The 21,095-nt window shown below is 42.3% G+C and overlaps 1 protein-coding gene across 1 annotated transcript in view; it reads left to right on the plus strand.

Moving 5' to 3' along the window:
• Positions 1 to 21,095, plus strand: part of VPS53 (VPS53 subunit of GARP complex) — a 138,118-nt gene that overhangs the window by 102,645 nt on the left and 14,378 nt on the right. Inside the window, exons 18-19 of the mRNA XM_023653179.2 lie at positions 10,294 to 10,442; positions 15,067 to 15,136. Of these exons, the coding sequence (XP_023508947.1) occupies positions 10,294 to 10,442; positions 15,067 to 15,136 (219 nt within the window). The remainder of the gene's footprint in view (positions 1 to 10,293; positions 10,443 to 15,066; positions 15,137 to 21,095) is intronic.

Raw genomic sequence — 21,095 nt, forward strand, 5'->3', positions numbered from 1 at the left:
CAGAAGTAGGCAGACTACAGCCTGTGGGCCAAATCTGGCTCCCAGCCTGTTTTTGTAAGTAAAGTTTCATTGGAACACAGCCGTCTTCATTCATTTGTATATTATCTATGAGTGCTTTTGTGCTACAATGGTAGAATTAGGTAATTGCAACTGAGATCATATGGCTTGCAAAGCCAAAAATATTTACTGTCTGGCCCTTTACAGGAAAAGTTTACCAATGCCTGTTCTGGAGTCACATACTCTTGTAGCATCCTTACAAATTCTGGAGAAAGAACTTTTCTGGGGCATAGTGGCCAGTAAGTAGCAGAGTATAGTGGAAAGAACCACTGATTTTAGAGTCAGACAGACCTTACTTTTCTCATTTTCCCTTTGGAGGTGTGAGCAAAGGACTTAACCTCTGTGGGCCCAAGTTACCTCGTCGGTATGTGAAGTGGGGCTGCCTGCCTCCCAGGTTGTTGTGAGGATGGAGCCCACGGAGGGTGCCTGGCCTGGTGCCAATAAACGCGGGTCCTCTTTCCCTCTTGCCACAAGGTTGTGTAAGCAGACATTTGGTCTGAATTTGGTTTTGTAGTAGATTGTAAATATTTAACAAAAATAGGATTAAAACCAAAACTTAGGCTTCAGGGTTTTATGAAGCTAAGTAGGGAGTCCTGAGTAGCTGTTGTCACAAAGTTTCTATTCACAAGGCTGATCCTTTTGCCAATCAGATGCGGATGTGTATTTCCAGTTCAATGTTTACAAGCAGAATGCTCTGAGCAGGCAAATTGAGGCTAACCCGTTTTCTTAAAGGAACCTGGCTCTGAAGATTCATTTTGTGGGCTCTGATCATCCCATAGCTGCTGGTGAACATTCACTGCATCCTGAATATGATCTGTTCCAGCTGCCATCTCTCCTGAACTGCCACACACTTTAGATTGGAATGCAACTGGTGAAAGAATTTTTACATTTACCAAAGGAAGAGTGGATTTTTTTTTTCCAGTAAAATAACAGTTGTAGGGGGTTTTAACACTCCAGGTGTTGCTTATATGAACTGTCAGTTCATTAGGTGGATTTCCCTCAAACTCTCCTCCACCCCACCACCCATTTCTCCCCCAGACCCACACCAGCAAATATTAACAGAGACCGTACCTCCAGAATGTTTTGTTTATATCACAGGAAAACCGCAGACTTGGGAACACAGCAGCTGGGAGGCCATTACTCTTTGTCTGAGTCTTCTGGAGTTCTAGCAAAATGAAATCCATGTGATGAAAATGACCAGATGTAAACAAGCCAAGCAGTCACAAATTGATTCAACATACACTCTCTGTTATTTGTGCCTGCATCCTGTTTTGTGTAGTTTCTTCTAGGATTTTTAAAAACTTTTGTTTTATGATCAGGCTTATTTCTGTCTCTGATTCCATCATTTTTGCTGCTAGGTGAATAGTTCAGTTCAGTCTCTGCCCAGCACAGTGCTGGGAGTTAGAAGACTGAGAAAGACATGGACCTTATCCCCAGGTACCTAGATTCCCGAAAGTGTGGGTTGAGAGATGTGTGAAATGAGAGGCATGCCCAAATAACTGCAATGTGAAGTATGAGGAAATCAGTACCCAAAAAAGTACAAAACACACCCTCTTTAAAAGAGGAGAGAGTTCCTATCAGGTGAGGAAGCAAAGAAAGCCTTCATAAGGAAGTAGCATTTGAAATAGACCGTGGAGGATGGGGGAGTTTTGGGTGAATTTGTGATTAGGAGGGCATTCTGAACAGGGCGACAAAATGAACAAAGGTTTATAAAATTAGGAAAGCTCAGAACTTTGTCTTAATTGTCGATCTCATTACACATCTTTGGAATTCCACAGGGTACTCTGTACTTGCACTTACATAGTTTGCATAGATTGGAAACAAGGCTGCCCTCAAGGAGCTTATATTCTGGTGGGGAGAAAGCTTAGAATAATTGATGCTGTAAATAAATGTATTTTATAAATGGTGTGAAAATGAGGGTTGGGTTTGCCAAAGTGGAATGGAGTTGTTAGATGATTCTGAGTTGATTGACACAGGCTTCTTTGACAAGATGGATTGAGCTAAGACCTCATTCTCATTAAGGGACCCCATGTCTTTCTCCTTGGTTCGCATCCAGGGCTTTCATTATTTGTTCCTTCACTACCTTGTTTGTTCCGTGAACACTCCTGTGTATATACCTATACTCCAGCCTCAGCCTTCACTTTCCTGAATGCATTAATTTTTGAGGCTTCCATGCCTTTTCTCATTTTATTCTTGCTGCCTCGACTTCTCTTCCCACTGTTGTCTCTCCAATGAGCACATCCTTTAAGATCCAGTTCAAATGTCTGCCCTCTTTTTAAAAAGTCAGGTGTAATTCACATACCACAAAATTCACCCTTTTGAAGTATGTAATTCAGGGGCTGGCCCCATGACATACTAGTTAAGTCCAGTGTGCCTGGGTTCGTGGGTTCAGATCCCAGGTGCTGACCTACACCACTCATCAAGCCATGTTGTGATGGTGACCCACATACAAAATAGAGGAAGATGGGGCATAGATGTTAGCTCAGGGCTAATCTTCCTGAAGCAAAAAAAAAAAAAAAAAGAGGAAGATTGGCAACAGATCTTAGCTCAGAGTGAATCTTCCTCACCAAAAATAAGTAAGTAAATAAGTAAAGTATATAATTTAGTGGGTTTTGGTATGTTCACACGGTCCTACAACGACCACTATCAAATGCCAGAATATCTTCATCACACCAAAAAGAAGCCTCATACTTATTAGCAGTCACTCTCAGTTTCCCTGACAATCACTAATGTACTTTCTTTCTCTGGATTTGCCTGTTCTGGACATTCCACATAAATGGATCACACAGTATGTGGCCTTTTGTGACGGACTTTCTTCACTTAGCCTAATGTTTTTAATGTTCATCCATGGGGTAGCATGTATCAGTACTTCATTCCTTTTTTATTGCTGAATAATATTCCACTGTATGGTTATACCACATTTGGTTTATCCATTCATCAGTCAATGGGCATTTGTGTTTTGTCCACTCTTTTTTTTTTTTTTTTTAAAGATTGGCACCTGAGCTAACAACTGTTGCCAATCTTTTTTTTTTTCTGCTTTTTCTCCCCAAATCCCCCCAGTACATAGTTGCATGTTTTAGTCGTGGGTCCTTCTAGTTGTGGCATGTGGGATGCCGCCTCAGCATAGCCTGATGAGCAGTGCCATGTCCACACCCAGGATCCAAACCAGTGAAACCCTGGGCCACCGAAGCGGAGCACGTGAACTTAACCACTTGGCCACAGGGCTGACCCCATCTCCACTTTTTAACTATTATGAATATTCATGTCCAAGTTTTTTGTGAATATGTTTTCAGTTCTCTTGCATATACACCTAGGAGTGGAACTGCTGGATCATGTGGTAGCTCTGTTTAACATTTTGAAGAACTCCCAAACTGTTTTCCACAGCAGCTACACCATTCTACATATTACCCACCAGCAGTGGATGAGGGTTCAAATTTTCCGTATCCTCACCAACACTTTTTTTTTAATTATAGTTATTCTAGTGGGTATGAAGTGGTATCTCATTGTGATTTCAATTTGTATTTACATTTCCCTGATGACTAAGATATTAAGCATCTTGTCATGTTCTTATTGGCCATCTGTATATCTTTGAAGAAATGTCAGTTCACATCCTTTGCCCATTTTTAAATTGGGTTGTCTTTCTGTTGTTGAGTTGTAAAAGTTCTTTTTTATAGTCTGGATACTAGACCCCTTATCAAATATATAACTTGCAAGTATTTTCTCCCTTTCTGTGGGTTTTCTTTTCTCAATCATGTACTTTGAAGCACTAAAGTTTTTAATTTTGATGAAGTCCAATTTTTATATTTTTTCTTTTGATGCTTGTGCTTTTGGTGTCATATCTAAGACTCCATTGCCTAATCCAATATGAGAAAGATGTACGCGTATATTTTCTTCTAAGCATTTTATAGTTTTAGCTCTTACATTTAGGCCTTCAGTCCATTTCGAGTTAATTTTTGTATATGGGGTAAAGTAAGGATTCAACTTCATTCTTTTGCATGTAGATATCCAGCTGTCCCAGTACCATTTGTTATAAAGACTATTCTTTACCCATTGGATGGTCGTGACAGTCTTGTCAAAAATCACTTGGCCATAGATACATGGGTTTATTTCTGAACTCTCAGTTCTATTCCATTGATCTGTATGTCTGTCCTGATGCTGATACCACACTGTTTTGATTATTGTAGCTTTGTAGTAAGTTTTAAAATCAGGAAATGTGAGTCCTCCCACTTTGGTCTTTTTCAGATTGTTTTGGCTATTTTGAGTCTCTTGCAATGTCACCACAGTACCTCGACTACCTCTCTACTTTGTTATACAGTTATTTTTATATCTCTGTCTCCCCTGTTAAGCTTTGAACAGCTTGAGGGCTACGTCTTATTCATTTTTGGATCTCCATGGCGTAGCACAGTTCTTGCTTAACAGTGGTACTTCCTGAGTGACTTTGAAGGTAAAGAAGGCAGGAAGAAGAAAGAACTGAAGTTTGTAGACATCCATTTGACCAAAGAATGGTGACAACGTGAGACGTGGATAGCTCTACTGAACAGATTTAACGGGGTGAGCTAGTAGACATAGGGTGGGAGACTCGGGCGTCTTTCTGGGAAATGGCAGGATCACGACTCCCTGAGATCTTGAGGTGCATACAAGTGCTGTTGAGGATGATGCGACGCTCCTCGATGGTGCTCACTAGCAGGGCTTCCTTCTTCAACAAGTAGCATCCTGGAGCTGATTGAGGAAGGTCAGAAATAGGAAATGCCCATGTCTAGCTTTTAGGTCCCTGGGTGCGGGCAAGAGCCCTGCAGCTGGAAAAGGAGAGGAAAACATAGAGAGGCCAAGTTTGGTAGAAAATACCTGGAACGACCTTAAACAGGCCAGGCCCACATGGAGGAAGTGAAATCTGATGAGAGTTTAGTCGTTTCTCTGAAACTGGAACTTTGAGATTGCAGTAGTGTTGCTGATAAGTTATGTCACAATTACCTTTCCAACCACTTTCCCCATCCGTGTTGCATTATTTTCTTAAATGAGCTCTGTGAGATGATAGTAAGTTATTTATGGAGCACTTACCAGGAATCAGCACCCAAGTGCCTTATCTCACTTAATTCTGATGATAAATTTGTGAGGTACCTATGTTATTTTCTTCTCCCTTTCACAGATTAGGGAACTGAAACGCAAAGTTAAGTCCCTTGTCCCAGATCTCTTAGCTAGTTAGCGTGTGGCAGAGCCAAGATTCAAACTCAGCTGTCTCTATGCAAGATTGTACCACACCGTATGTACAGAGTAAAAGTCCTTTCGGCAAATGTAGAAACTGAAGCAAAATCAGCTGAAGTAACTTGCCTGAAAGCGGAAGAGCGATAAGTCAGTGTGCGTCCGGGACTGCTAGGTTCACACAGCTGTTCATGCTTGCTTGATTATGAGCTCTGCAAGCATCCGGGGGCATCCTGTTAGGTATTGGTCTTCAGCTTTTCTTGATCTGATGCCATGACTTTCCTGCAGGGGAGAAAATGGGTTGAGCAGCCAACCCAAGTATTCCAGTCTGCTTGGCATATTTCTCCCTGAAAACTGGCGAATTGTCATTCTGGTGTGTGTGTTTCTTTTCTTTTTCATAATATGCCCAAAGCCATATAGCTTTATAACAGTGAAGCCAAAAATCAAGTCTCCTGATTCTTGAAAAGGTAGTTATTTGGAGTGCTTTGGTGGAAATATGAAGAGTCCTGTTTTTTAAATGTAAATTCTGTAAATCCTTAGCAATTAGTATGTCTGGTTTTGGCGTTATATGTAGGATAAGAAAAAAATTTTATGTCTTCCTTAAAAGGGACCATTGGTCCCATGGTCCCTCCTCACTATGTCCTTTTTCCTGGGGCTACTCACATCACTAGGTTGAAAGAATCTAAGTCTCTGTCTGAAATCAAACACACTTAGATTTTTACCCATCAATGATAGTTTTAGGAAAAAAAACAGAAGAAACTGAACAAATTAAATTTCCTTACAGTCTGGCGTGTAATTTCTATTGAGTTTCAAGATTGTGAACATGTACCAATTTAGGAGGCTGCATTACTATTCCCCAAAGACATTTTGAAATAGCTAGAACAGTCCTCAAATCTGTTCTCATTTTCCTCAGTCATTAAAATGTAGATCTATTTCAGGAGGTCGACAGAACTCCACGGTTAAGAAGTCCTCAAGTTTGCTTTCCACCTATAATCAAAGCACATCTTTCTTTTTTCATAAAAGAGATTGTTTTCTCATTATGAACAAAGCAAATCACCTTCATTAAAGAAGATACAGATTTTTAAAAAGAAGAAAATTTAAATCCCCCATAATTCCAATTAGTACATATATTTTAGTCTTTCTTTTTATGCATATATTTTTTAAATAAAATAAGTTTATACTTTACATACTAGTTTATAACCTGTTTTTCTCATTTAGCAGGTTTTAATAGTTTTCTGTGTCATTTAATCTAGAGCTGTGATATTTTTAGTGATTGCATAGTATTCCATAGTACAGAGTATTTATTGTTAAAATTGTAAAAGTAGTTAACATTTACCATGCAATTAATATATGCCAGGCACTATGTGAGGGGCATTCCATGCATTATCTCTCAGTAACCGTATACATCATAGATATTAGCATCATCTCAATTTTACAGCTGAGGAAACTGAGGCGCAGAGATGTTAGATATCTTGTCCAAGTCACACTTAGTAGGTCGCACAGACACTGTTAGAACTCATCACTGGCGGACTCCAGATGTCCTCATTTTAGGTGCTGTAATCTATTCCTTCCCTTAAAATGTATGTAATCGATTCAGTTCTGAGGGATTTTTAGGTTATTTCCCATTTTTCACATTTGTACACAGTCTGGCCGTGGACAGCCCGGTTCCCACCATGTCTCCCTGGCCAAGTGTGGGGTCCTGGAGGCTCTCACACTACTATCTTGCTGGTTTTCTTGCTTGCTGTTTCCATCAAACCTATGCCTTAGTTACTACTTCTTTTGCAAACTGTTTTTCTTGTTGTTTACATGGTACGAATAGTTGTCAATCCCATCCCACCCCCTAAACAAAAACCACAAACAGAAAAACTTTTAAGTGTGGAGGAGTAAATTTTAAATGTCAAAGGCAGAGTTTCCTTGGAGAAGTTGGAGTCCTCTTTCTGCTGATGGCTTTTCATGATGCTTGTTCTTCCAGTGCAAGCTACTGGTGGTTTCCTTTTTTGAAAGAGAACTTTGCTTGATAACTGTATATTTCATTAGCTTCTCTGAGAAACCAGGCTTACCTGGAACTAAGGCCCAGTTAAGTCCTTTTCTTCTTTTTTGTTTTTTCCAATTCTTTTTTAACAAGTATCTAGGAAGCAGCCTGGTGTGGTGCTCGGGTTTAGACAGACCTGGGTTGTCTCCACTCTACCGTTTACCAGCTGTGTAATTGTGGGCATTACCTAACCTTTTTGAGTTTTTTGAGTTTCCTCATCTACAAGATTCCATGAGAGCTCAATGAGATCGTGTATGGATAGTAAATGAGATGGTGTATGCAAAATGCCAGGCCGAGTGACCTGCACATGGTAGGCCCTAATGTAGGTGTCTTGTGCCGTTCAAGTTGTGGTGTTCAAGTTGCAGCCCAAACCCTAAGTCACCCAGGGTGGGTACCAACAAGCATCAACCGTCTGAGGCAATGACTGGGCAGAATCGCTGCTGACTATACTTTGCACAGTTTTTAGAAACAGTAAAAGCAATGTCAACTTTCATCGTTCTCCAATACTTTAAATCATTTTCTTTCTTCATTAAGCTGACTTAAATTTAAAATCACACATCCACTTGACTTTTGCTAATACTTCTTTTAATTTAATCAGTGGAGTCCCAACTGGCTAACGCATTAAAGCAAATCAGATCTTTTCACTTGTATTCCAAATGTGGACACATAATGACGTGGCCAGTGGTGATCAAGACGTTAGCTCACCAGCAGGAACTTCAAGTCCCACGTCCCACGCTCTGTCTTGCTTCAGAGTTTCTTTGTAACCAAAGACAGGGCATGTCACCACCTCCCTTTATGGTCATCATCTGCTAATGGAGAACTGTAATGTTCAGATAACTGTTTATTAACTTTTCAAAGTATTGAAATATAAATGCTGCCAATTTGCAAAACAATAGTCATTACTATGGAAGAGCTTCATATCAATAGGGGGATGGAGGGGCATCAAGCTCCCTACCCAGTTCACTGGGTTTACCCGGGACATTCTGCTCCAAGTCTTGCTGCCAAGCTTGGGGAAGAGAAGATGAAGTATAGACGTTAACAGCACCTTTCAATTTTGGCCTCACCCTATGAACTCATTTAAAATCACTTAAGATGCTCATTGTTTGCATGGGTCAAATCTCTAAAATCAGATGGAAAAAGAAGCCTCTCAAATGAGATAAAGGAGAATAAGGAAAACATTACGTATAACCAAAACATTTGAATATAAAGTCAGATCATATTAGACCTTTCTACTTTTCTCCATTGTTTGTTTTTGTTTTTTCCCTGGTAAAAAATGAGAGACCTTGGGGCTAGCCTGGTGGCGTAGTAGTTGAGTTCACCCACTCTGCTTCGGTGGCCTGGGGTTCGCAAGTTCGGCTCCCAGGCGCAGGCCCAGCACAGCTCATCAAGCCACACTGTGGTGGCATCTCACATAAAACAGAGGAAGATTGGCACAGGTGTTAGCTCAGGGCCAATCTTCCTCACAAAAAAAAAAAAAGAGAGAGAGAGGGACTTTTTACTGTCTGCAGCCTAGTTGTGAAACCTTGCATAAGACTTAATGTCTCTGGGCCATGATTTTCTTATCTGTCCCCTCCTGCTTTTCTATGGTTCTGTGCTTACACACACCTGAAGCTTTTAGAATATAAATGTCTGCTGATTTGAGGAAACATTAGGACAAAACATAGAGTCATTTGAGCTTCCCAGGAGCCGGGGAATCATCCATGTACAATAAGATTCTTTTAAACAAGTTCTCTCAGTATTGAATTTTTCCTTTCCCCAAGAGCTCTATAAAAATAGTGTTTTCTTGCCAGAGACATCAAGGCCACAGAACTACTGCCCTCCTTCTATGAACATATTATATGGTTTGTGTTTGGCTTAGGATCTTTTAACAGACAGCCCAGCGTGCTCTGAGAGGCTGGCTCAGCAGAACTCTTCGAGCACATCCGCACTCTTTTCAGGATCGCGGCGCCCGTTCCCTGCCAGCTTCGGGGCACGCTGGGCTGATCCTGCCTCTCTCTTCCTGGCCGGATCCAACGGGGAGAGACAGTGCAACATTGCTTCTTTCTCCGTTTTGGTGTTTTCCAGAGTGTTGCCCTCATTCTCCTCAGGTTCTTAGAGCTTGAGCCAGGCAGGTCTCTTTTTGGCTCATGGCCTGGTCGGGACCACTCGGGTCTCTCACTGATGCTCATCCCCCCGACGCCTGCCATCCACACGTCCCTGTGCCTCTTTCCTGCCCTGTTCTCCATGTCGCTGTCTTACCCCCAAATGTGCCCCCCATGTTTGCCAGAGATCCTCTTTCCTTTCCCTTGATTGAAATCCCGACATAATCCCAAAGGTTTTAGGAGTAAGAGTCTAACGTTTTATTATGGAAAAGTTCAGTTATATACAGAAGAGAGAAAATAGTGTAATAAACCTCATTCACCCATCACACAGCTTCACTAATCTTATTTCGTCTACTCCTCCCAACCCTGGATTATTTTGAAGCAAGTCTCACATGTCATATCATTTCTAGTTTTCTTTTTTAAAAATCCCAACTCCTCCCAATTGACTTGAGAAAAAGGCATAAGTGAATGCTCGTCCAGGTTTCATGTTCTTTGGCCCAGCCGCCTCTCTGCTCTCCTAGGCTGCCAATCCGCTCAGAAGTAGGTGTCCCCACCTCGTCTCCCACAGTCCCTTTCTGCTGGGACAGCTAACGGAAGAATATGATCCAGTTCATCTGCCTGCTGAGGTTCCTGTAGAAGATGGCCCCTTCTGTGGGAAGGGAAGGCCATTTCAAGCACGAGGGGGACAGGGTAGGAAAAGGTGCCTGAGTCACACCTCGCTCTCAAGGAGAAAGTGGGCTCACTTGTTTTTATTCACAAACAGCCACTACAGACTGGGTAAGACAAACTCCCCAAAGCAAAATGGCAGGTGTGATGGCAAGCCGTGGCCTCCTTTCTACTCCCCCTGCCCCTTCGCTGGTAACAGGGAAGGCTGTCCTTTCGTGAAGGATCTAAAGGCTTGTCCTGCCCTGTCTCCATTTTCAGATGCAGTGGCAGAATGTGGAGCACGTTGGTGACCAGAGCCCCTACGTCACATCCGTCATTCTTCACATTAAGCAGAACGTCCCCATCATCCGTGACAACCTGGCTTCCACACGGAAATACTTCACTCAGTTCTGCATTAAATTTGCAAAGTGAGTCCTGGCACACTGTTGTCACTGGGTATTTTTTTTTTAATTTTTATTGAGTTAATGATAGGTTACAATCTTGTGAAATTTCAGTTGTACATTATTGTTTGTCAGTCGTGTTGTAGGTGCACCCCTTCACCCTTTGTGCCCACCTCCACCCCACCTTTCCCCTGGTAGCCACTAATCTGTTCTCTTTGTCTGCATTTTTAAATTCCTCATATGAGTGGAGTCATACAGAGATGGCCCTTCTCTAACTGGCTTATTTCACTTAACATAATTCCCTCAAGGTCCATCCATGTTGTTGCAAATAGGACGATTTTGTTCTTTTTTACAGCTGAGTAGTATTCCATTATCACTGGGTATTTTGAATGCTATACTTACAGTCCAGGTGAGCATGCTCACAATCCAGGTGTCCCCACCATCCAGCTGGGGCTTCTTAAGTGATGCCTGGAGGCAAACTAAATTTTCTGTACCCCTAAAGAAGCGTAATAATGAAACTAAATCTGCTACTTAAAGTCAGAGGTGACAGTAACAGCAATACAACCATCAACCACATCAAGGCAAACAAAGATGAATTGGGGATCCTGTTATTTTGAATTATGCGGACATAACAGCACCCCCTGCCTCCTACCAGGTTTGGATAATTAAAATTATTTTTCAGTGATTTCATGTATGTATTTTGTCTCTCCAACTAGATTATAAGCCTTTTTAGGGTAGGAACCATCAGTTCTGTTTCTTTTGAGCCTTCTTTTCCTTCTTCTCTATAGTCCTTATCATGTGGCTGCCAGAATTTATCCACTTGTGGACGTCCTGGAGTCCAGGGAAGGTACTAGAAGTCAGGAAGAACAAGTCAGGGAGCTCCGTTGCCAGAGCAGATGAAGTGAACACTGTGCTGCATGTCTTCCTGCCACGTCCTCGTGTGTGGCCATTTCTGGCTTGACGTTTTGAAGCAGGGAAATAGTTTGGTCCTTTGCCAGTCTGCGTCTGGCTGTAGCGTTGTTCTGCCTGAGATCAGGCAGCGTAGAGGGTCAGTGCCTCGTCTGACCAATTATCAAACAAGCATTTTGGCAAACTTCTCGGGGAAGGGCCCCAGGAAGGTCAGCCCAGTCCAAGCTACTGTATTTAGGTTGTTCTCATCCAAGTCCCAAAGGTGATTTCAGACTCCAAGTTTCTGTCTTCCCCAGCTCTCTCCCAGTTTGTATTCGATTAAGGCTTTCCCTCTCTCTCACAGATAAACCCCTGAGGAACAGCGTTTATAGAGTAGCTGGTGGCCTTAGCGTCGGTTTCCAGTTTGTCAAGAAAGGCTAGCGTGGACTCTCCAGGGAGGCGCTCGAGTTTGCAGTGTGGCAGATGAACCAGGAGTTGACAGTCCCCTCGGACTCTCTGGGTGCTCCTTAGCGTGTGTTAGAAGCATTGCCGATAAATCACATTGTGACACTCCCCATAACTCCTGGTAGAAACAGTGTGTCTGCAAAAGTTTACTATGACCAAAAATCTGTAGTGTGGGTGCACAGGGGTCTGACTGAGGTAACGTTAAAGTGAGCTTGGGATCCGTTTACCTAGCTAGTCCCAGCATCTGCCTCACAGTCTCTCCAAGCCCTTTAGTTTTATTACTAACCCCCTACTGGGTGAGCTGGGAATAGGATGCCCATCTCCTACATCTGGAAAAGGTTAACCTGCGACCTAAAAAGCGGTTTTCTGACTTAATCCGTGGTGCCCTCTCCTCCTTGTAAAATCCCAGCCAAAGACTAGGAACCTCAGAGAGGGGACTGTGAGGAGCCCCGCTCCCAGCCAGGGGCAGTAACTGCCGCCACCCAATGGCCTGGAGAAGCCCTTGGCCAGTACCCATCAAAGACACGTCCCTGGTCCCTGTGTCTTCCCTGCTTCATCCCCTGTGGACGAGCACACAGAGCCAGTTCAAGGGCAACCAAAGCCTGTGATACTGTGCAGTAACTTAAGTTATGAGCTGTGTGTACCATTGCAATTAGTCGTGAATTCGATCGCACGTTACTTGTTTGGCCTGGCTCTGGTTTACAGCATGGCAGAATCCCTCCTAAATCCTCCCTTGTTCCCACTTCCTCCTGATCAGCAGACCGTCCCCTTGTCTGATCTCTGGAGTTTACATTCCTTTCCGTTTAACTTCCTTTCCTCTCCTACCAATGCAAAGCCATAGATGTTTCCTTCGGCCTCCATCTGGTCTCTGAAACAACAGCTGTCTTTCCTGTTTAGCCGTCAAGATCACCCCTCTGGTTGAAACTTCTATTTGAACCACAAGTGACTTCCCTCATCTACTAAGCTGATTCTCCTCCATTCAGTAATGGAGACAATAAGACAAAGCTCTGAATAGTGTTTGAGAGGATAAAGTGAGAAGTCATGTGTAAACTTCCTGCTAAAGTACTGGTACGAAGCTGACATTCAAAAAGTGGTAGCTGCTACCGTTGTTATTTGTTATTATTTATTAACATGCAGACACAGAATTAAGTGCTTTGACTTAATAGACATGGTTCCTATCTTCATTTGCATGATAGTCAAATGGATGGAAATAGACATGTAAGCAAATAAGTATAATAAAGTAGTTTATGTGTTAGGCTAGAGGTCTGTGGACTCTACGTAGAGTATGGTAGCAGTGACTGAGGAAAGACTTCACAGGAGAGATGTCCTTTAGCAGAGTCCAAGAGGTGTGTGTACTGATCCACATGGCTGTAGGGAAGGGCATTCCAGGTAGAGGGAGCAGTGTAAGCAAAGGCACAGAGGCATTAAATAGCCTGAAGAATCATGGGATTTGTAAGTAGCTCAACCGGGTTGAGGCATAGGGTGCCAGGGCTTAGCATGATGAGGCTGGGGACAGAGAATCAAAATGATCAAGAAGGCCTTAAATGTAGCCATTGCGAGAGTTTTTATCAGAGGAGGGTCTTGATCATATTTGCATTTGAAATAAATCCCTTTGGCAGTTGATGGGTTAGAAAGGATGAGGCTGAAGGCAGGGAGACCAATTAGGAAACAATTGAAAGAACTTAAGTGGGGCCACCCTGTGGCCAGTGGACACGAACATGGCACTGCTCACAAAGCCGTGCTGAGGCGGCGTACAGCTAGAATATTCAACTATGTACTGGGGGCTTTGGAGAGAAGAAGAAGAAAAAAGAAGATTGGCAGCGGATGTTAGCTCAGGTGCCAATCTTTAAAAAAAAAAAGAGCTTAAGTGAGAAAGGTAAGGGCAGCAGCAATGAGGGGCAGTGGGGATGGTCAAGAGGAGTGGATATAGGAGTTCTGGGGAAGACCTGGGAACTGACTGGATATTGGAGTTGAAGGCAAGGGAGCAGTCTTGGGTAACTCCTGCTTTCTGACTTGGGTGACTGGGGAGATGAGATGCAGTCTGCTGAGCCTGGATTCCAGGCTGGAGCTGAGTCTCGAATATGCTGGAGTTGAGGTACCAGTGCCATTGCATTGAGATGTCCAGTATGTCATTGGATATTACAGCGAGCACAAGTGCACAGGAAAAGATGTAGAGAGATCGAAGAGGATGGAGCTCACAAGCCTGAGAGCAGCATTTGAAGAGTGAGGAGAGGAAGGTGCTAGCCAGCCTCTATCTCCACCCCAAATCCTGCTTTCTTGCTGTCATTCCTGCCTTGGTCACAGGCCCTGTGTTCTCCTGGTCAGTCCGTCTGGATCTAGCCTCGATTATAGGCATTTCTAGTTCCCACACCTTCTGTTCTGCACAAGTACAACTCAACTTTCCCTGCTTGGGTCTCTGCAGTTTTTTCTAAAAAGCCCTCCTAATCTATTAAAATTACATTCCCTCTTTCCCCAATCCAGCATCATCAGTCCACCTGGCCCAGGTTGCTCTTCAGTCTTCAGTCAATTTTTTGGAGGGCATGTATTTTGTTCCTTGATCGGAACAAAGTTGATCATATAGTCACTCCCTTAGCAATTATTTCCTGGTTTTGCATTTAGGACCCCATAACTTCCTTATGTATATTCCACTATCTTACCTGTTAGATGATTTCAGCTACTAGTAATAGAACGCCTAACTTGAACTGACTTGCACAGAAGATGAATTTTTTATTTCGTGTAACCAGAAGTCCAAAGGTAGGACAGATCCAAAGATAGTTGTTGCAGAGGTTCGGCAGTGTCATTAAGGACCTAGGTTCTTTACTCTATCCTGCTCTCCTTGGGGCTGGCTTCGTTCTTGGAATGGTGGTAAAATGGCAGCTCTAGACATTATATCCGAACACAGGAACGTCCAAAGGAAGAAGAGAGAGTCTTACCCCAGCCGTGAGATGAAGGCCTTCCCTCCAGTCTGATTGGGCCGGCTTAGATCACACCCCCACCTCAGGACCAACAACAGTCACCAAGGAAATACCACACTCTGTCTGGCTGAAGCGAATTAGAATTCCCCTCTGTAGTTTACAGAGGATCAGCTTTTCCCCCACCATCCCAAGGCCACGGACACCTAAGTAAAACCAGGGCTTTGGTTGGAAAGAAAAAGAAGGCAATGGATGCTGGTAGGCCACATCATGTCTGCTTTGATGCTCAGTTTTCTTACGGAAGGAAGTAGGGCCTTAAAAAAAGTTTCTGCGGTTTTTTCCAAAGAGAGAATAAGCCTAATTTGTCACTTCTTTTTTATCCACAGCTCCTTCATTCCCAAGTTCATCACCCACCTCTTTAAGTGCAAGCCGATTAGCATGGTCGGAGCGGAGCAGGTGAGGTGAAATTGGTGTTGGGCTTCTTCTCTGTGGCTTTTGTCAGGGATAAAACACATATCTTTCTGGTACACATCTACTCTGGAGAAATGAAGTTACTGATTTCCCCTGTGTGGGGACAGAATGATGACCTGACAGCTTAATTCATTGCTCCATTTAATCAAAACGTTTTTGTTGAGCACCTGCTAAGTACCCAGGCTTTGCTTTTGGTGCAGAGTATACAGAAAAGATCTCTCCTTCACGATGCTTGCATTCTAGTAAGAAGAGACGGATAATGTACAAGTTAACAAATAAGTCAGAAGATAATTTTAAGTATGCTAACGGGTAGAAAACTAGGTTCTGTGAAAGAATGTCTTAGGGGCTTGCAGGGAGTACGGTTTTAGACTGGACAGTCAGAGAAAGCTCCTCTGAGACCTGGGCTGGACAAGGACTAGGAGAAGAGTGTCCAGGCAGAGGGAGCAGCAGAGGCTCTATTTTGGATCCCAGGGTGGCTGGGGCAGAGACCACTTAAGAGTAGGAAGCAAAGAAAGGCTTATCTCTTTGGTACTGAGAAACTTAGTTCACCTCACCCAAGAAGCCTTCCTTGATTAACTCCATTCTTTTCCCTGGAATTCTGTGCTTTGAGACATTTCTTCATAGACTGTATCACCTCCACACTGATGCGTTGAGTTTTATGCCACAGCAAAGTCGCCTCTTTTCAGCTGCCACCTATTCAGACCATCTGAAATTTGAGCAGCTTGAGTTTGGAGAACAATTTAAGCTACTTTAAAAAAAAAACAGTAGTATTCAGCTCCCACTTCTTTAAAAACACCTACTTAGATGCAAACTCTTCATATACTGATCATAAATTATTCTCATCTAGTCATTAAAATAAATCCTCTCTCGACCTCTAGCAATACTTATCCTATTTGAGTTACTTTTTATATTTGAAAGAACTCAAACTACATTTTTAAATAAGAAGATTATATAATTCAAGATATTTCCATAAAGCCTGCTCCTTCACCAAATTAGTTGACTTGGTAGAGGCTTTACTCTCTCCTAGCTCAGTGATTTGCCTTCACACTGGGCCCTCGGCTGTGCTGGCCCCTCGGTTGTGCTGGCCCCAGTCCTGCCTCAGGAAGATGGCAAATTGGCACGTGCCCCAGTGCATCATGGATCTCTCATGACACATCAGAGCCAGAGAGGTAATACCTGTGAATATGAGGAATCTCTTGAATCTCATAACTGTGGTGTGTTTTCTTACTCTGTAAATGAGTGGCCTTCCTAGGTTATGAGACGGCAGTGTGGTATGAGCATTAAGCTTGTGGGCTCCAGAATCACAGAGTTCTGAAGCTGAATCCTATTTCTGCAACATAGCAACTGTTTGTCCTTAGGCAAGTTACTTAACCTCCCAGCACTTTAGTTTCCTCGTCTATGGAATGGGCGTAATCCTAGTACTGCCTCCCAGGGTAGTCGTGAAGACTAACAAGGTAACGCAGATGAAGTGCTTGACACAGTGTCTCGCGTATGGTAAGCCCTCAACAAATGCCAGCTCTTTCTAATTTAAGCTTCTTCAGACCAGGGACATGACTTTGTTTCTGCTTTCAGTGCGCATCTCCCTGCCGATGCTTTCCACAGCTGTCTGGCTGACCAGCTTTAGCCAAATTAAAAGTATTGTGTCGAAAAACTTCCTGGGAGGTTGCGTGGATTCAGACACTGACCAACTGTGACCAACTGTAGCGTTTCAGTGTTTGGAAATTCCTGACTCTTGCATGTCCTAAGCATAGAACTAACTCTCTCTATTGGAAACAGCAGCCTGATGCCCCAACATGTTGTTTCCAGTTTCATTAGCACATGTTGACTGGGAATTCATTCGGTTCACCTCGCTGTTGTGTGTAATCAGAGAAAATGTGGAGTGATTCGAATCTGTGTATCTGACACAAGCTTTAGAGTTCTCAGTTACTGGGTTTCTGTCTGCAGACTTGATGAAGCCACTGGAACACAAAGTGGACTCATTGGGAATATGTGTCCATGAGTTTGCAGCTTTGCCCAGTCCGTGCTCACTGATTTTGTGGCTAATAACCATGATATTTTCATACCATCACATAAATCCAATATCATATCTATTTTCCTCAGATTTTTTGTTCTTTAAAAGAATGTTAAAATAATCAGCTCAGGTTCAAAGCCCATATCTCATAAAAATATCATTTTGGCCAGGATTTTCTTCTGCTTTGAGATGTGGATGAGAAAACCATCTGTGAAACTGGAGTTTTACTGTGTCAGACCGCAGGCAGATATGAGTGGGTGAGAGGAGAGCGGGGATCTCAGCAGGCCCAGCCTGGGGGAGGGCGTGGGTGCCAACTACAGGGCAATGTGGCCCTGGAAGGATTCCCATGTAAAGGTCAGGTTTAGCTGGCTCCATGCTTGCCCCCGTCCTTGCTTTCTGGGCTTAGAAACCCAAGCAGTCATGGAGCTGGAGGCGTGATGACTCAGGCAACAGAACCATAGGAATCAAGATGTTAACAGAGAGATGTTCATAGACTGAAACAGATTCTGCCTCAAGTCGTGCAGCAGGTGTAATCCAAGTTTTCACAAAAGCTGTGGAACTCAAAGCTCAGATTTAGCCTAATCTCAGCTGCCTCTGCTTTGCCACAAAGGTACTAGATCCTAAATTTAGATTATACTCTAATACTTATACTGAAAACAGGAAAGGAAACATTTTCCTGCTCTTTATTCTCTCCCTGATTACTATATAAAGTGAGTTATTTATCTTTGGGCCCCAGAGTCCTCTTGAGCAATTGCAAGGGCACATGGAACTGAACCATACCGATATTTGTAATGTTTCTTGCTAGTTGGTGATTTTCAGAAAATCTTGTGGGATTTTCAGTGTCGTTCATTAGTCTTATGACCACGGTGTCTACAACTGAGCACACAGTAGAAATGGAGCCCATTTGCGTAAACCTACCATAAAGGAAGCGGCACAATATGGTGTAAGGAAGAGGACCCTGAGACTTGGGGTCCACTCGCCCCTCTGCTGTTAATGGTCCCCGTGATGGGGAGCAGTTGCTTCCCTGCTCCAGGCTTGGTTTCCTCACGTTTAAATAAGAGCACTGAGTCCAACGCTCACATGCCCCTTGCGGATCGTTGTAGTATGGAGTCTAAAATATTTTGAGCAATATATTTCATGTCTAGGAAGTTCTTTTCTTTTTTTGGTTTTATCTTTATATACTGTATTGACCTTTTTTATTGTGGCTAAACATACATCGTAACATAGAATTTGCCATTTTAACCATTTTGAAGTGCACAGTTCAGTCGTGGTAAGTCCGTTCACATTGTTGTGCAGCCCTCCACCGGCCACCTCCAGTCCTTTTTCATCTTCCCAATCTGAAACTCTATTCCCATTAAACACTAACTCCCCATTCTGTTCTCCTCACTGCTCCTGGCAGCCACCATTCTATTTTCTGTCACTGTGAAGGTAACTATTCTGGTACCTCAAATAATGGAATCATACAATATCTGTCCTTTTGTGTCTGGCTTATTTCACTTAGCATGTCTTCAGGGTTCATCCGTGTTATAGCATGTTTCAGAATTTCCTTCCTTTCTAAGGCTGAATAATATTCTGTCATTTTATATACCATATTTTAACCATATTGACTTTTAAATTCACATAATTCAAAACCATCTGGAAAAAAATCTTTAAAACAAATTTTAGATTATTTTTTTCTAAGCCCAAACACCAAGGAAAGGGAACAAGAGAAAGAGGTAGTGTTTACATCCTGGCGGTTGGCAAAATGAGAAAGTAGGATGGTTATTCTCAGGCACAGTTCTGCTCGGTAAATCTCCTAAATGTGGCAGGGTATTTTTAAAAGCACTCCTTTAGGAAAAAAAAGTGGATTAATAAAATTTAATACCTATAAATGATAGATTGAAAAAAATGCAGACGAAGAATAGAAGGGAAATTGTTGAATCTGATACAGAGTATATACAAAAGCTTATGAGAGAGTATGGATTACACAGGTAACTCTCTGTCAGAATTGTACAATTAAGAATTATACATTTCAATGTTTGTAAATTTTACCTCAAAAAAACTAAGTGAGGGCTAGGGAGTGGTTACAGGAGGGCTTCTCAGCCTCTGCACTGCTGCCATTTTGGGCCTGAGAATGTTTTGTTGTGGGGCTGTCCTGTGCATATAGGATATTCAGCAGCATCCTTACCACTACCCACTAGTTGCCAGTAACACCCTCCCAATTTTGACAACCTAAATTGTCTCAAGACATTGCCAGATATCCAAGTGAGGGGGGTGGGGGATGGAGCAAATCACCCCCAGTTGAGAGTCACTGGAGTAGAGGCATAGATGAAGTGAGATGAGAATAACCGAATGTCATTGGTTGTTGCAGCTGGGTGATGGGTGCATAAGGATTCATTATATTCTTTTGTTGACTTTATATATGTTTGAAATTCTCCATAAGAACCAGATTTAAAAAGAAATAATAGTGGTCCACTCCCACGTATACCCACTCATGTATAATCCAAAATAAAATTTTATTTTGGGAATTGACACAAAACTCCCATGCTTCCTGAAATTAAACTAGCTTCCTTCTAGATTTTCTGATTGTAGAACTTATGCTCAGGAAAGCTAAGCGTTCTCCTTCCTTTGTGTGCTTCCTTTGTGTCTCCTTCCGCTTGTGCTTCTGCCCAGATGGCAGAGCTTTCTCCCCTTTCCACAGCACTTTTCTCTTTCTCGAGATCTTTTGAATCTAGCCAACTGCTCACTTTTCTCTGTCTCATTAAGCTCTGGCCCATCTTGATTTCTGTGAGACCACCCTCCCTCTGAGAGCTCGAAGCCTCTACTATCACTCAGTCAAAAGGGTCCTTCCTTTGTGCCACACAGAGTGAGACAGGCACAGCCACGCTCCAGAGGAGTCTGAAACCGTCAGCAGGCTCGTCAGGGACCTGGAGATGGGAGGACCGAGCAAGCCTGTGAAATAAATGAATCAGTTAATGACAAAAAATTACAGTAAACATCATGCTTAATGGTCAAATATAAAAAGATTTTCTCTTGACATTAGGAATAAGAAAGGATGTCTGCTACTACCATTTCTGTCTCACATTGCCTTTGAAGTCCTAGCCAGAACAATAAGGCAAAACGTAAAATAAAAAAATTTTTAAGGAAATAAAAGCTTATACAGATTAGAAAAGATGAAACAAAACTGTCATTTTTCACAGAGAACATAAGTGTGAATGACAAGATCCAAAAGAATCTACAGATAACTATTAGAATATAAATTTAGCAGGGTTGCTAGATATAAAGTCAATATTAAAATTACTTTTAATATTTTTATATACCAGCAACAAACAATTTAAAATGAAAAATCTTAAATAAAACCATATACAATAGCATCAGGACACATTAAATACCTAGGAATAAATCTATTGAAAAATGTGTTTCTTCTACACATAAAATGTGTAAGACCTTAAAGAGATCTTAAAGAAGATCTTTAAATGGAAGGATAGCTCGTATTCATAAGTTAAAAAGATTGCATATTAAAAAGATATCAATTCTTCCAAAATTTATCTATAGATACAATAAAATTCCAGGAGGGGTGGGTGTGGATGTAAATTGATAAGCTGATTGTAAAAGTCAGATGGAAATGCAAAAGACCAAGAATAGCTAAAATAATCTCGGAGAAAAAGAACAGAGTTAGAGGACTCAAACCTCAGGATACCAAGACTTATTTTAATGCTGTATTATTAAGGCTGTGTGGTGCTGGCCCCAGGGACAAATAGGCCCGCAGAACAGAATCAGGTTTAGAAAGAGACCCACACATATATTGACACTTGATTTATGACAAAAGTGACCCTGTAATTCAGTTGGGAAAGGATGGTCTTCTCAATAAATAGTTCTGGGTAATTGGATATCCATGTGGGAGAAAATTAATCTTGACCTTTACTGTACACCAGAGACAAAAATCAGTCCCAG

Source organism: Equus caballus, chromosome 11 (assembly GCF_041296265.1).
Source record: "Equus caballus isolate H_3958 breed thoroughbred chromosome 11, TB-T2T, whole genome shotgun sequence".
In the NCBI taxonomy this organism is placed as follows: Eukaryota; Metazoa; Chordata; class Mammalia; order Perissodactyla; family Equidae; genus Equus; species Equus caballus.